The 15971-nt window shown below is 32.1% G+C and overlaps 3 protein-coding genes and 1 non-coding gene across 5 annotated transcripts; 1 reads left to right on the plus strand and 3 right to left on the minus strand.

The window, feature by feature from the left end:
- Positions 1–844: 844 nt before the first annotated feature.
- LOC133706235 (patatin-like protein 2) lies at positions 845–4014 on the plus strand. 2 transcript variants are annotated; one of them, XM_062131722.1, is made up of 8 exons: positions 845–909; positions 1075–1196; positions 1314–1636; positions 1708–1942; positions 2549–2764; positions 2862–3134; positions 3301–3416; positions 3520–4014. In XM_062131722.1, exons 1-8 carry the CDS (start codon positions 897–899, stop codon positions 3575–3577), a joined length of 1356 nt encoding a protein of 451 aa, XP_061987706.1. In that variant the 5' UTR covers positions 845–896; the 3' UTR covers positions 3578–4014. The 2 variants fall into 2 exon arrangements, with proteins under 2 accessions (XP_061987706.1, XP_061987705.1); XM_062131721.1 differs by having other exon boundaries at positions 851–921.
- Positions 4015–5240: 1226 nt separating this feature from the next.
- On the minus strand, positions 5241–6723 carry LOC133667961 (peptidyl-prolyl cis-trans isomerase CYP19-3-like). The gene is made up of 2 exons (XM_062087679.1): positions 6626–6723; positions 5241–5917 (listed from the first exon to the last, which is right to left on the minus strand). Exon 2 carries the CDS (start codon positions 5893–5895, stop codon positions 5371–5373), a length of 525 nt encoding a protein of 174 aa, XP_061943663.1. The 5' UTR covers positions 5896–5917; positions 6626–6723; the 3' UTR covers positions 5241–5370.
- Positions 6056–6175, minus strand: LOC133668858 (small nucleolar RNA snoR86). The gene has a single exon (XR_009833812.1). It is a non-coding gene; the product is annotated as a small nucleolar RNA snoR86 (small nucleolar RNA).
- A 5096-nt stretch (positions 6724–11819) lies between the features above and the next one.
- Positions 11820–14692, minus strand: LOC133667873 (patatin-like protein 2). The gene is made up of 8 exons (XM_062087558.1): positions 14577–14692; positions 14328–14455; positions 13924–14210; positions 13511–13760; positions 13230–13373; positions 12698–12976; positions 12281–12393; positions 11820–12160 (listed from the first exon to the last, which is right to left on the minus strand). Exons 1-8 carry the CDS (start codon positions 14578–14580, stop codon positions 12100–12102), a joined length of 1266 nt encoding a protein of 421 aa, XP_061943542.1. The 5' UTR covers positions 14581–14692; the 3' UTR covers positions 11820–12099.
- Between the last annotated feature and the right edge of the window lie 1279 nt (positions 14693–15971).

Genomic DNA, 15971 nt, shown 5'->3' on the forward strand with positions numbered 1-15971 from the left:
ATTCTTAGCAATTTTAAACAAAACCAGCAATGCAGCCTGTCCTAGGTAGGACTCTTAAGGGGTGATAGCATCTTTCCTTTTGCGTAACCAGTCCTGCACCATAGAATCTCTGTTGACCAGTTAGGATTCCTAGTGACTATAATATTAGGTGGCGACTCTTTGAACAATATTTTTTTCTTGTAAAAAATAAAATGTTAGATATCTATTTTTTTAATCAAAATTATTTTTTAATTAATTAACATGATATTCAGGTGTGACAATGATTGACAGATTGTATCTCTTCACGGAGAAGAGCGGGTCCTTTCCCAAAGAGTGGACAAGAAGTCAACAATATCATGGGGTTGGCATTTATTAATTTGTCATATGTCCATAAATCTTCCAGCGGTCCATTCACATGCATCCTCACTCTTACACGAAGTTTAGCGTCTTTTTAGAAGACTGGCCTGCTCAATTTGATAATCAGCCGACATGAGATCTGCTCACGTCAAGTCACTAAAAAGAATAAAAATACATCGTTTTGATAAAAAAGAACTCAAAGCTTGATCATTAATCTGTGATCCGAGTCTTAGGCTGAATCGATCTTTGGATTTGGTTTTATAAATATTTTGTTTTGCATGACCTACCTATCGTACTAAGGTTACAAATGAAAAGATTGATCGAACTCGTGGGAGGAAAGACAATACCAGATGAGTACAAATCGTTGGTATCAACTACTTGCTTTGGTCCCCTCCTCCGATATGAATTCTTCCGCCTTTTGATTAAATATTACCTGCTTTTCACATTGACAAATAAGCCTTAGTTTTTCTATATAAGATTGAGAAGAGCTGGTGCTTTCTCTTCAAGTGGTAAAGAGGCAGCTACGTACACTTCCTAACAAGCTCAAGTTTCAGTTCTAGATGGCAACCCGCAGTGAGCACTTGTGTAATTTGCATTCATGCATTCTCCAGCATTTCAAAGTTTCCTAACCAAAATCTTTTGACATTCATCCTATAACTTCTGCAATATTGACATTAACAAGTATTAATCTTGTTGCTATTGTTGTACGTGTTCTTATTTTACTTTAAAAAAATGTAGGCAATACAATGTTTGTGAATGGATCGGATGAAGAACTTATCACCATTCTTAGTATTGATGGTGGGGGAGTGAGAGGCATCATTCCTGGCACAGTCCTTGCCTTTCTCGAATCAAAGCTCCAGGTTAGTTGGTTGCTAGCCTTATTCACGTCGTAGATCAACAAAGCACTGAATCATCAAAATCATAAATGATAAATATGGAGACTAATTCAACGTAAATTTATTTATCTAATTTCGTAGGAGTTGGATCCTGAAAACAAAGATGTGAGGATTGCAGATTATTTTGACTACATTGCTGGGACTAGCACAGGAGGGCTTATAGCAGCTATGATTACTGCACCAAATGATCAGAAACGACCTTTGTTTGCTGCAAAAGATATCAACGACTTTTATCATAAAAATGCTGCTGTTATATTTCCTCAGAAAACCGAGCCTGACGTTGGAACTCTTCTGGGAGAATTGGTTACCACGCTAAAAGAAAGTAACCAAATCCCAAATGCTGCAAAAGACATTGCAAAGTTTAACCTTGAGGAGTCGGAGCAAATTCTTCAGTTCGTCGAAACGTTAGTACTTGTTTGTTAATTTGTTTTCCAGATGGAAAAACTTGCACGCACTTATTACCTCATGTTAACAGGTATAATGGCAAGAGTTCAGGTGACAAATTGATGAGGTCTAGCTTTCCAGATATCATCCGGTCCATCTGGTCTCTTATCTTAACGTTGTGGTATCCCCGGTATGATGGCGGTCATCTGCGTCACATAATCCAGAAATTATTGAAAGAGACAATGCTCTCTGAGAGTCTGACTAATGTGATAATTCCTTCTTTTGATATCAAGCTTCTACAGCCAACAGTTTTCTGCACATCAAAGGTTATTCTTCTTGATTCTGTGGTAAAATATAGGAAAATTATTCGTCAAGAGCAAGCTGTGGCGATGCTACTGAATAACAGAGGAATTCTGTGTAAATTGTTCACACGTAATTTCAAAAAAAAAAAAAACGTATAATATCCTCGTTTTGTAGAAAATACACCGCTAATTGGTAATTTCATGATACTATTTTGTAGTTTATATGAGGTCATTGGGTTAATTTGCTTGTCATTGTGTGTTCAAAATGATTTTATTTTAATTTTTATCTTTTAAAAAATATTTTTTAAAATTCACCATGCTAAGCAAGTCAACTTAATTATAAACTAATCAATTAGAACATTTTAATTTAACTAACTCAAGATTAAAATTAATTTAAATTAAAGTTCAAGCCATGATGGATTTGTCATGTCTACTAGATGTGCATGTCAATTCTCCCACTATTCCTAAACAGGCAACATCGCCTTGTCTGCTAATCATTTGTCCATATATACTTTGAAAAATGTAACAGTAATAAATAATGGCTTGATGTGTTTTAAATTTTTTGTCAAAATCAAAAGGCAACTGGGTATATAATGTCATGCCATCATCCTTTCTGATGAAAAAATGCAGGCAAAGCATGAGAAGTCAATGGATGTTCAGCTATCAGAAGTATGTCTTGGGTCGTCTGCAGCACCAACTTACCTTCCTCCTCGCTATTTTTCAACTACCACCGAGCTCAAACAGGTTTGTCATGGCACGAGTATATTTGATCGTCACCCTCCTCGCACTCTTAAAACTTCCAGGGAATACAACCTGGTTGATGGGGGCGTTGCAGTTAAAAATCCTGTAAGTCACAGTTTATGTAACCTTGTTCAATGTATATTATCTATCTTCAATAAATTTGAAGGAGATAGTCAATTGCTTTTGACAATGTTTTTATCAGACCTTTCTGGCTATATGTGAGGCGATGAAAGAAAAGAAAATCAATGCTCGTAAACTTCTTGTTCTTTCCCTTGGAACTGGATCATCAAAAGGAACTAACAAGCTGGAGGTTGGAAGCCCTGACACATGGGGACTCGTCAAGTGGTTTTTTGGACCTGAACAATCTCGCCCATTGACTGATGTCTTGATGGCAGGATCGAATGAGATGGTTGAAATATATACATCCAGTTTCTTTCAGTTCTCTGGTTTAGAAGACAACTATATCCGCATTCAGGTATTTACAACCCACCTTCCTTTCCGTATGAAGCTCCACAGGTAGTGGATTGTTCATGTGTTTTCGATGCTGCCAAATTCATGATCAATGAAGTTACAATGCTTGAGTGATTGACATTGTCTAATGAAAACTAAATGATCATACATTTTCCTTGAATGTTAACCAGGTTGATAACTTGACATATGCCCAAGCCTCGATGGACAACTCGAGCAAAGAAAACCTTGACAATCTCGAGAAGATTGGTAAAGAGCTAGTGGAAGCTAATAAAGAAAAGCTCATTAAGTAAGGACAAGATACGTGCTTCTTGGATTTGCAGTTGCTCTGCTGATCATTAGTTTAATTAATTAGTGTAATTTATAGCTATTTATGCACTGTTGTTCTGCAGGCTTGCCGAAAGATTGTCCGCCATAAGACATGCTAGCCGATCAAGTCTTTCTGGATGATATTTTGTCAAGTACATAGGATGTTGCTGACACCAGACACCCGTTATTAGTTCCATTAGTTTTCTACTTCGAAAATAAGAAAAAAGAGGAAATAAAAAAAGCCCTGTAATTCTAGGCTAATATCAGAATAAAGTCAGCGAGCATATATATGGCTTCTCTATACCCAGCTATCTCGAAGGATTTGCAAGCAACTTCAACTTCAGAGATTGACTCTTCAGGCCAGGTTGCATCTTCATCAGCTGTAGTACGTAATAGTATTTATAGAAGAATAAGAAAATAAGCTATATATGTTATATAAGAAATAATTTGTAGTAAAATAAATATGTCCACCAAGAGATGGCATTTGGCTCGAGCTGTATGAGCTTGGGTGGGGATCTGGGCAGTGATCCTATGGTTATTTGAGTTGTAGACTCTCTATTGTAATACATAAATAAAGCAGCAACATCTGAAAATAGGTCTGAGTTTTTATGTCGTTGAAGAATGAGATTGGAAATACTAGCGATGCATGCAAAGAAGCTCGCTCTGTCTGTGTGTGAGGATAAAACTTCTATGCTAAACTGCTAATATGAACAATAGATCATTGGGGATAACTCCATAACTAGAGGATTTGCAAGCAAAGAAAACTTCACAGAGTACACTGACACATCAAGCCAGACTTCTGAGTGATAGAGTAGTGTACTCTGTATGGAGAATAATAACCCATATCAAAGAATACCATAAGGAACGAAAGCTGCTCTTGAATTGTGATAGAGGGGTAGGATTTGAGCAGTCATGTCTCAAGTTTGACCAGTGGATTCTCTATTGTACCAAGAAAAGAGAAAATGAAGAAACAAAGCAGCAGCATTCATAAAAGTTCGACATGAAGATTCTCTGCTTCACCACGAAACCAAGAAAAAGGTAGGAAGAAATAAAATTAAAGCCTCCGAGCTTCCATTTTGTGCAACAATTAGCAGATTGTCGCCATTAGTAATCTACAAGAAGAAGCTCGTAATGAATATTTGGATTGTCCAAGTAAATGATGAACCTATGGATAGCTCTAAACTTACCTAAATATAATTAGACTTGTTTGATCTTATTATAGGGTGTTTTGGGGCTTACAACTGCTCTTAGCTAAACTTAAAGAGAAAATGAACCTAAAACTTCTTCAAAACAGTCATCCAGTTCAACGCAGCTTGACTAGAATCTTTTCTATGCATATTGCCCATAAACAATTATGCAAACACTAAAACAGGTCATAGAACATTAATCGGCAACAAAACAAACATGCCTGCAAATTCCAAACCATGGTATCCAGACACTGGTGGAATTTATGGCTTAAATTGAATAATGAGGTGGCTTGAATTGATTGGTTGATTTAATCAAGTAAATAGAGTTACAATACATTGCCTCTCATCCAAGAAATAGAATAAGATCTGAACTTCGGCTTGGCACTTGTTTCTTAGTTGGATATGAACTTGTGTAACCTAGCTTCGGTTTTTGGATACCAAGATATTTGAATGTGTGGTTGATTAGCATTTGCAATCCCTAATATTTGATTGCGAAGTTTTTTGAAGTTTTATTCAAATAAGTTTAATTTATGAATCCCTTCTGTTTTTGTGTCAAAATTGTTTAAGCAAGAATTTAATATTTCCCAGCAACGTAGCTCTTATATACACAACAGGGATTAAGGTTGCAAATGACAAGATGAGCATTGCTTTACAAGTTCAAATGAAAAACTACATGGTTGCAAAAGATAAAGCTTGCAACACTTAATTACGTGAAATACATCTAAGACATTATCTTGATCATGCACTTCAGTTCTCTATTATTTGACCACAATCTTCAACAATAACAGTTTCCTTTGTCGTCCCACTATTGGACCCTACCTTCTCCATTTCCTGAACAACGCCATAGCCATCTACAACTTTCCCAAAAACAACATGTTTCCCATCAAGCCATGAGGTCTTCTCAGTGCAAATGAAGAATTGGGAACCATTACTGTTCGGTCCAGAATTTGCCATTGATAAAACACCAGGACCTGTATGCTTCAGCTTAAAGTTCTCATCTGCAAACTTTGCGCCATAGATTGATTCTCCTCCAGTTCCATTACCCTTAGTAAAATCCCCACCTTGACACATGAAGTTTGGGATTATGCGATGGAAAGTCGAACCCTTATAGTGTAATGGTTTCCCAGCATTTCCAATCCCTTTCTCCCCGGTGCATAGAGCACGGAAATTTTCAGCAGTTTTCGGAGTAGCATCAGCAAATAGTTCCATCACAATCCTACCTGCTTTCATCTTGCCAATTAGAATGTCAAAGAAAACCTTCGGATTCGCCATCTTCAATCGCACAATTCAAACCCTGTTAAACATCAAAAGAACAAAGGAATTTCAGTACCTAAACTAGCAACAATTCCTAAATGCCTATTTTCATACACTAGATTCCCACACCAACTATAACATCAAAACAGAATAAAAAAGAACAAAGAAAAGAATAACCAATGTAGCAACTTGTTCGAGGCCATAATCAAAATGAAATCAAGATTTGATAGGCACGGAGAATTGCTATTAGTATCGCCAACCTTCAATGCAAGTTGTGCCATTTTCGACACCCTTGCTCTGCAAATTGGCTTTACAAAACCTAAAAAAAACAATAAAAAAATCCAAAGAGATAAAGCCAACAAACATAAAGACAGGCAAAAACCCAGATCCAGAAACATTCATTTCTTATAAAAACGAAGACCCAAATCCATAAAAAAAACATAACTTTAAAAATTAATACCAAATCAATAAAAAAATGTGCATCACCCCACAAAAAATCCTCAAGCAAACAGGTATATTGTCAAAAGGGTTTTTTTTAATGGGTGATTTATGATATTGCACAAGCTTTGAGCTCACAGATTTTTTGAAATAAACCACCTGCAAGCCTTCGATATGTGCTCTTCAACACTCAAAACACGCAAGATTTACATCAATTAGTTCAAAATTAATACAAAAGAGAATGAAAATGCAGTGCAAACTGTGAAACAAGAAAGAGAGAGGTTGAAAGTAGTGTAGAGAAAGCGCGCACCTTGACACGTGAGATTGGAGTTGCAGGGGCCTGGTGAAGAGATGGAGGAGAAGGATTTTAGCTGTGGTTTATATAGGAGGAGGTGTTGGGGGTTTAGGGTTTTACAAGGAACTTTTTTATTGTTCAAGTTTACCCCTTTATTTTTTGACTATTTTCATTATTGCCCTTCACAAGAATGGGCTAAAAATTAGAAGGAAGCCTGGACGCATATTGGACCAAAAAGCCTTGAAGTTTAATTTAAGAGCCCACAAAGGCCACATTAAATGTATATTTAACATATCTTTAAAAGGATAGTCAAACGAAACAAATATTAAATTAATTAATTAATTAAAATCAAACTACTAAGTCAACTTTATTAAAAAAAAAAAATTACTTAGCTTGCAACATGGCTTTTCTAATTTCTCTTTTTACTTAATATTATTATTATGATTAATTTCCTTACTATGGTGGGTTAATAAATTTCACATCCAGGATTTTTTAAGAGTTGGATGATGGTTCATTCTAGTATCAATGGAGACCATTTATTTTTCTTTTCTTTTTTTCAACATCAATTAAGCATAAATAAAGATATAGGTGGTGGCCCAGTGATAAGAGTTTGGGACAAAGAGGTTTGTTCTCTATGTGATTTCATGTTCGAGCCTTGTGGTTGCTCATATAATAGTCACTGGAGGCTTACATGGTCGTTAACTTCAGGGTCCGTGGGATTAGTCGAAATGCGTACAAGTTGGTTCAGACACCTACATTAAATTAAAAAAACTAAAAAAAAAGATATATATTGTAAAAAGGCAGGCAATTGCCCCCCTCTAATGTTTTTTGATAAATTAGAATGATTTATTAAAGTATTTTAAATTGCAAAAACCATTTAAAGTTTAAAATCTAGATTATCGAGAAAATTGGTATTAATCCAATTTATAACATGTCTTGATAAGTTTAATTTTCTAACTTTATGTAATTTAAAACGTAATTGATAGCATAAAACAACGTTTTGTATCACATGTTTCGGGTTTTCAGTATTTAAATTTTACAGATTTATTTATCTTTTATAGAGTTTTGACAAATTTATTTCTTATACATAATTTTTTAAAAAAATTCTTGATTGTGATGTTTTTCACTTGCAATTTATTTTTAAAATAACTTATATGTTCCTAGCAATAAATTACAAATGTTTTTTCAACATGATTTTAACAAGGATAGAAATTATTATTTTAATTTAATGTAATAAAATAACACTTTTTATAAACTATAGTAAAAAAAATATCTATTTATTGTTTTAAATATTCTAAGTTTAATGATAATATATATCAAAAATAAAATAAAATAAAATTTTCTAGAATTTATTTTGTCTTCTTCTTCATCAATTAAAAAGAATACAATGATACTCACTTTGTTTTGTACATTATCACTAAACACAGGTGAATATCTGCCTATTATTTTATCTCATCTCTTTATTATAATTATTATTTTTTTTATTTTGAGAAATTAACCAAATGTTATTATAATAAGCAGCTCATTCTTCATATTTTATTTTCATTTATATATTTATATTTGTTTTATGTAAAACATGTTTATTAATTTTCTTTTTCACTTGCAATTTATCTTTTGAGATTTTGAATTTTATAAGATCCCATCATCTAACTTCTTAACATAATCCCAAAATGGATCATTTGTCTAACCATTTTCATCTTCTTTCTTCTTCGGCCCTTCAGATATAATAAATTTTGAGTAACAAATGGATTTCAAAATAATAGTCAGAAAAAGAGACTGCCAGGTAATAATCTAAAATAAAAATTTGGAAGAAATTCTCGATCCTTGTTCTTAGATATGTTCGTTGAAGTTGATAGCAAAATGAACAGGTAAGAACGAAACTACAATATCTTCTGAGTATTCCTTTAAAAAGGAGAGACAAAAAGGTAGAAACAACGATATTCAATTTAATGTTTTTCACAAATATTTCTTTAAACATTTTATATTTTTAATTTTTATCTTTATATTCATATCTGGACTATTGAATTTAATTTACTCAATTTACACTATTAGATCTGAAAACTAGAAAATATAAAAGCAAAATTCTTAAAAATATATATATATATATATATATATATATATATATATATATATATATATATAAGAAATATAAACAAGAGAAGGAAAGAGAAAAGGGAGAAGAAAGAGAAATGTCGACTAAATGGAATCCAGCTAAATTACTGAATAAAATCACCATCAAATGAAAGTTCTCATCGCAAGGAGTTTATACACGCAGAATTTGAACAATTTTATCGTCGGATTTGAGAGATATATGGATTTGAAATTATAGATCTAAAAAGTTTAAAATTGAATTTATGTATTGATAAGTTGTTTAAAAGTGATTTTAAATGTTAAATTTATGTTTATATTGTTGAGTAGAGTTATCTTAAGTCTTTTTTTTTAATAAATAAATAAAGCCAAAAACTAATATTTCAGCCGAGGGTTCTAGGCTTGATTCTAAACCATATTTTTTTGTTGTAATTTATTAGTTTTTTAATATATTTTTTTATCACACACATATAATTTTTTCAATTTTAAAAAATACTTTATAAAAATATAATTGTATTAAAAGTTTGATTTTTAATTTCATCAAATGTATATAGAAACATCAATTGCTCAAATAAACAATAAATTATTTATATAATTTAATAATAAGTAACAATTAAAAAGAAAAGAAGGAATTAGAGTAAATTATGTTTTTAGAATTGAATAAAATTTATTAATTAAAGATATCTATATTAAAAAGTATAAGAATTAAATTAAGTCTTATTCTATTTATGTACGAATTTTGTATTTATATATGGTTTTTATATTACCCATTAGAGTTCCCTCAACCAAACATTAAATTAAATTTAAGAATTAGGTTTATTTTTAAAAAAATCGAGATTCAATAATGGAAGAATAATGCAATGTGAAATGACCACTTGGTAACTCTTACAATGATTGAAGAATACTGCAATGTGAAATGGTGCAGGTTGTCGGCTTGAGTTTTTATTCATTTGTGGATGCTTGTCTAGTTCACTTCTCTCGTTCATATTACTGAACTTGTGCTGCCATAATCTATTATTTATAATGGTCATTAAAAATTGAATATATATTATTTATATATCCTTCTGTTAAAAAAAATGGTGTTTAATTAAAATTGAAATTTATTAATAACATGTATTTATTATGTATGCTTCATAATTTATAATAGTTGTGTGTTTTTTAGAATGCTTACAGATGGTTTATTTATGTATTTTTTTTATATATATTAATGATATATTAATTACCTTTAAGAACATGTGTTGGATCAATAATTTTAAGGATAAATTAAGTAGTAATTTTAAAATAAAAGATTTAGATGCAACCAAGAAGATTTTGGGTATGAAGTTACATAGAGGTGGAAGTTTTGGCAAGTTATATACTTGTCACAAAAAAAATATCTTGAGAAGATACTTGAGCATTTGATGTTCAAGATTGCAAGTCAAAAAATACTCTACTTGCATTCCATTTTAGGTTATCTTCAACTTTATCATAAAAAATTGAGATGTAAAAGGAGCACATGTCAAGAGTTCCATATACTAATATAATTGGAAGTATTATATATGATGCTATAGTCTACACTCATCCAGACATTTCACATATCATTAATATGGTCAATAGGTTTATGGAAAATCTTGGTAAACTTCATTAGTAGGCCATTGAATTGATACTTTGTTATCTTTGATGTATTACATATGTTGGTTTGGTAAATGATAGTGATTATAGCACTAGAAGTAGTGTTGAAGACTTTATAGATTCAAACTACATTGTGATTTGGACAAGAGATCATTAACAAGTTATGTTTTAATTTTTTTAGGATGTGTCATTAGTTGAAAAGAAATTCTGCAATCCACTATTACCTTGTCTCAAATAGAGAGTAAATATATGATATTGAAAGAGGTAGTTAAAGAAGATTTATGGTTGGGAGGTTTGGTTGGTAATCGCTATTTGTTACATGAGTTGATTGTTATGCATAGTAATAGTTAGAGCTCTATTCATTTAGTCAAGAATGGAATGTACTATGAAAAGATCATACATATTAATGTGAGATATCACTTCAATTTAGATATCAATCGCATATGTTGATGAAGTCTATCTCTATAATGAAGTTTAATCATTGCTTAAACTTAATTGGTTTGTGTAGTATTTGAGAAGTGCTCGGTAGAGATGATCAAAGAGGAATTCATGTTTCATAAGTTTGCTCAATTTAAGACAATATTGAAATTTATTGGGTTTGTCTTACATTATGGATCCAAGTGACAATATTTCAGGGTATGACTTATTTGTCTGTGATTCCATTCTTTACACTTTGTTGGCTAGAAGGAGGATAAAAAAAAATAGATATTCACTTTTGAATTTTAGGTAAGAGAACAATTTTATGAGACACTTTGTAATCTTTTATTTATAGATATTCACTATAAAAAAGTAGGAGATTATAAGGTGCTAAACCACGTAAATTTCATGTATACTTTTATATGATTGATTGTACTTATTTTTTTTATATTTCTCTACTTACTAAATGGTTTGAGATTTTAGAACTATCCCACTACTTTCTCCAATAATACAAACTCAAATCCTAAAAAACTATTTACCCATAAGAAATTAAAATAAATTGCCCTTGAGAATCATTTTTAAACAGAAAAAAAAATGAAAGCCTAGTTAGGACAATTTAAAAAATGAGAATCACAAAAAGGAACAAGAAATATGCTCTCTATAGATATTACATACTTCATAATTAATATTGATAATACAAATTTGCATAAGTGGACTATATTACAAATATCTAGAAGAATTCAATGTTAAAACCACGATCATATATGTTCGATATTTGAATTAGTACTTCAACCCAAAATCATGATCGTCTTTCTTACAATTGCCACATGTGAAGACAAGTTTGAATTGTCATTGAATAATAGAACATGTCTTTTAAAATATGTTTATTCTAGATCTCTAGATCTAGTTACTTAAAAGTTTTCGCTATCATTACTACAATTAAATAATTAAGTCACAAACATCTCCCTTGCTTGGCATCTAAATTGTTCCATCATTTGACAAGATAATCGCATTAATAATTTTTAGATTTCAAATTCCTTTTTCTCCCTTGCTAGCAGACATCGGAATTTAAAATCTCAAGGACTTATCAAGATTAATTTTAAAATCTCAAAGATTTAATTAAAAGAATCATGAAACTCGAACTTTGACACAACTCGAACACGAAACTCATCGCTCGACACAAACTCACAAAAGAAGAAACACACAATAGATGTCTAATGTCTTGCAATGATACCCTCAACATCATGTTGACCCCAGCACTAACGTTATTGCAGGCCTCCAATTATTTTACAAATCATCAAAACATATGCTATAAAAATGAGTAGATATCATAGTTTCTTCAAAGGAGAAACATTTGTGTACTTAACAAATCATCAAACAGCCATGCTTGCCATATTGCGAGCTTTCCGGTTCTCAATCAATTTTTGCGCAAGGCTGCACAAAATCAATGCAAAGATTGCAAAATTAGACCCACATAATGATCAATCCTATTGATTTGGGTGTCCGAAGAAAAAATAAAGATTATAAAAAATTATCATTTAATCAAGTTCTTACGCTTCAAGTTCGGCATCGTGCTTTGCTGCAAGATCTTCACCGATCTTCACAAGATTTTTCAAATTTGATTGGCTTGCATCGTCCATCTTGGCGTCAGAGAGTTTCATCTCAGCCTGAATATTGTATTAATTATCAAATTGCAGCACATCTTCCGAGCATGAAATACAATTGCATGACCAAGATTATGATTGAAACTCTCCAGTTTAAAAAGGTACTGAGGTAAATCTTTGGAATATCCCCTCCTTATTTTCTACGGCTAGCTACACATAGATAAATGATTACTTCAAATAATTTATAGCATGCATACGGGGGGGAAATATATATATATATATATATTGGTAAGTTAACTAAATTCTATAATTCTCATGATTTTGGCAAATTGCTATATATTCCATTCCAAATGCGAGCCGCTGATACCTGAAGCCGATAATAGTCATCTTCCCAACCACAATATTGAAAGAATGAGGATATATACGTGGAAATCATCTCATCCGATGCAGTTGTCAAGATTTCTATCAATGGGCTGCCGTTGTTCTCGCTATACCAAAGCCATCTTAAGATGCCCCATTCTCTGGGATCTGGTCCAACCTCATACCTGTCACTTTGATTTGTTGCACCAGTTCCAAGTGAAAGAATAAGAGGCTTACGACGATCCGTCTTTTGTTCTTTCATCACCTCACACACGGCTATCAATGACTGATACAATTGAAAACAAGGGGAGACAAGACATTAATTGAAAGGAAGCATTCTGACTAATAGCAACACAAAATTCAGCCCAAGTTTTCCAGAGATCTTTAGATTCAAGCCATCATCTTGAAATGTAATAAAAATTCTATACCGCATTTTTGTAATCTTCATACTTGCATCTCACCTTCCCCACTCTTAACTAACTACTGGCTAATCAATTTCATCTTAAAGAGTAGCAACTATATAGAAATTCTTAACTCACAGGATTGTTGGCTGCCAGACCGCCATCAGCTAAGTTGAAATCAACGGTTGTTTTAAAAAAATATGGAGGGAAGTAAGATGGCACAGCTGACGTGCCAATGCAAACGTCTGCTATTCGAGCATCCGTTGACTTATCACGTTGTGCCTGCAATTTTATTTACAAGAGAAGCTGCATTCGATCACTATATATATATATATATATATATATATATATATATATATGCTAAGTACCTTCCGGGATTTTGGTATGTGTTTAATAGATAATGAAGAAGAATCAATGACCTCTAAGCTGGAGAATATGATTGGCTGAAAAAGCTTGATGTCGAAAGTGGGGATTATCACGTTAGTTAGCGCATCACTGAGAAGTTTCTGTCCCATTTCTTCGTTAATTACCTCATGTAGTTTGACACCATCATACTTTGGAAACAGTAGAGTCTTTCCAAGTCTCTCACGCAAGAAGTTAGGAAGCCATGTGCACGCTGAAAGATACCGCAGTGTAGCTATCAGATGATCTATAATTTCATGACACATCCTGTTTGAGAGAATGACATTAATTTGATTATGAAAAAACCAATATTTTTTGTTCTACGAATTGAAAAAAAGAAGAAGATTATTCTAGCATTTTTATGAGGATATATATTGTTTAAATCATGCCAGTACTAATTAAACCCGACCCTTTTAATCATTTGACCTACGTGTGGTAACATTGCTGGACGTGCTTTTTTGCTTCATGGAATAAAGAGTTGATCGCAGCTTCATTATTGAAAAGGTGGTCGTCTTCAAGTGACTGTTTGGTGGTTTGAGGAAATATGAGTGGGCTCTTCTCCAGATAAAACTTGACAATATCTTTTGCTGCAAACGAAGGTCGTTTTTCTGCATTCGGAGTAGTAAGCATGGCAGTCATAAGACCACCTGTGCTTGTCCCAGCAATAAAGTCAAAATAATCTGCAATCCTCGCATCCTTGTTTTCCACATCCAACTTCTATATGTATATATAGATACAACAAAAATGTCAATTAGGATGTAGCAAGCAGGGATTATCTGATGGATGATGTTAAAAGTAACATGAAGGTAACGCTGAAGTTTTCGATTCTATAACCTGAAGCTTAGCTTCAAGAGCTGCAAGGACTATGCTAGGAATGATGCCTCTCACTCCTCCCCCATCAATGCTAAGGATTGTTGTCGAGCCTTGATGATCATGATCTGATGTTCTCGAACACCCATTCCCTGAAAAATTAATAAAGAACAAAAGTAGCATTAATAATTACAGAGTCTAATCTCTGATTACAACTCTAGTCATAGGGTTGTACAGAAAAATATAGTAACATGGTGTCAATCAAGTGCTCACCCATCTTGTCAAAACTGAAATACAACTTTTTGTTTCGCGACTCTTTCTGCTTCACTACAGCTTGAGCAGCAAGGATCGGCTCTGCTGCCCTTTTATAGCTCAAATCAGGTTGCGCATAATGAGATCAGATGTATAAGAAATTGCTACCATAATATTAGTAAAGTCAGCTCAATGTTGATTAGAGTTCCCACAACCAAGCATGAACTCAATTTTAAAATTGGGATTTTGTTTTTAAATCGAGACTCAAGACTTAGTAATTCTTATAATAATGCAATGTGACATGTCGCAGGTTGTCTCTTTCGCAGCGTCAAGGGTTGCTTGTCTGCTTCATTTCTCTCACTCACGTTACTTTGTGTTACCATAATGTGTCTAATAAATGGCTACTAAACAAATAATACATAAAACTCTTAAATATTAAAATGTTTGGCAACTTGTGTTTAATTACTAATTTTTACTTATTGTATGTGATTCATTACTAAAAATTCATTAAAATTTTAAATAAATTTATATTTTACCATTAAAACACAATAAGATTTATTTATTTTTAAATAAAACCAATGCTCAATTAATTATCAAATTCGGTAAAATTTGAAATGCATAATCTATACTTGTTCTACTGTTTGAATTTGGCCACGTTAAACCCTTTAGTTTCAAATGTAGGTTAGTTTAATCCTCTCCGTCCATGTTTTATGTTAGATTGATCATGACCGCTTATTAATTTGACCTTTTCCATCGTTAATTAGAGTTCACATAACCAAATATATTTATATTAAATTTTAAAATTAGGATTTTATAAATAAAAAATTCGAGACTCAAAACCTAGTGTAGAATGATGGAAGAATCATGCAATGTCAAGTGTTTCTTGTCTGCTTGACTTCTCCCGTTCATGTTACGTACTTTGTGCTATATATAGCCTGTGTCTAATTAATGAATGGTCACTAAAAAATAAGAACATATTTTTTTATTATTATTGACTCTGAGTAATTATTAATTTTATACATTTTAAAATTAATAATTATATAAATTTTCAATAGCTTTAAAATTTGTGAAACTCAAACTATTAACCTGAATACATAAAATTTTGATATATTAAGATGTTTTGGTGTGCAGATTTTTCTTATATCATTTTAACATCACTTGTGCTTAATTAAAAATAATATTTATTAATAATTAGTATTTATCACGTATGGTTAATTATTAAAAATTTATAAGAAATGTGAATAAAATTTCTAATTTACCATTAAAACTTGTTAGAGAATGTTGGTGTGTATGGAAAACTGAAAATGGATAAATGACTATTAATTAAGAAAATAAGTTTCCTTGTTTTTAAAGTGATAGTTATCCCTGCTTTAAATGTATTTTATTATATGGTTGAAAACAAATTTAGTACAGTAA

The sequence above is a fragment of the Populus nigra genome, chromosome 11 (genome assembly GCF_951802175.1).
Source record: "Populus nigra chromosome 11, ddPopNigr1.1, whole genome shotgun sequence".
Taxonomy (NCBI): Eukaryota; Viridiplantae; Streptophyta; class Magnoliopsida; order Malpighiales; family Salicaceae; genus Populus; species Populus nigra.

What these genes read in the sequence shown, in the direction of transcription:
- LOC133667961 (XM_062087679.1), bottom strand. Translation starts at nt 5,895, where the DNA reads ATGGCGAATCCGAAGGTTTTCTTTGACATTCTAATTGGCAAGATGAAA.
- LOC133667873 (XM_062087558.1), bottom strand. An exon ending in TCATATTCTCCAGCTTAGAG is followed by an intron (nt 13,374 to 13,510) that starts GTCATTGATTCT and finishes ATAAAATTGCAG; the next exon opens with GCACAACGTGATAAGTCAAC. An exon ending in GTCTGGCAGCCAACAATCCT is followed by an intron (nt 12,977 to 13,229) that starts GTGAGTTAAGAA and finishes CAATTGTATCAG; the next exon opens with TCATTGATAGCCGTGTGTGA.
- LOC133706235 (XM_062131721.1), top strand. Translation starts at nt 897, where the DNA reads ATGGCAACCCGCAGTGAGCACTTGT. An exon ending in ATTCTTCAGTTCGTCGAAAC is followed by an intron (nt 1,637 to 1,707) that starts GTTAGTACTTGT and finishes TCATGTTAACAG; the next exon opens with GTATAATGGCAAGAGTTCAG. An exon ending in GCGTTGCAGTTAAAAATCCT is followed by an intron (nt 2,765 to 2,861) that starts GTAAGTCACAGT and finishes TGTTTTTATCAG; the next exon opens with ACCTTTCTGGCTATATGTGA.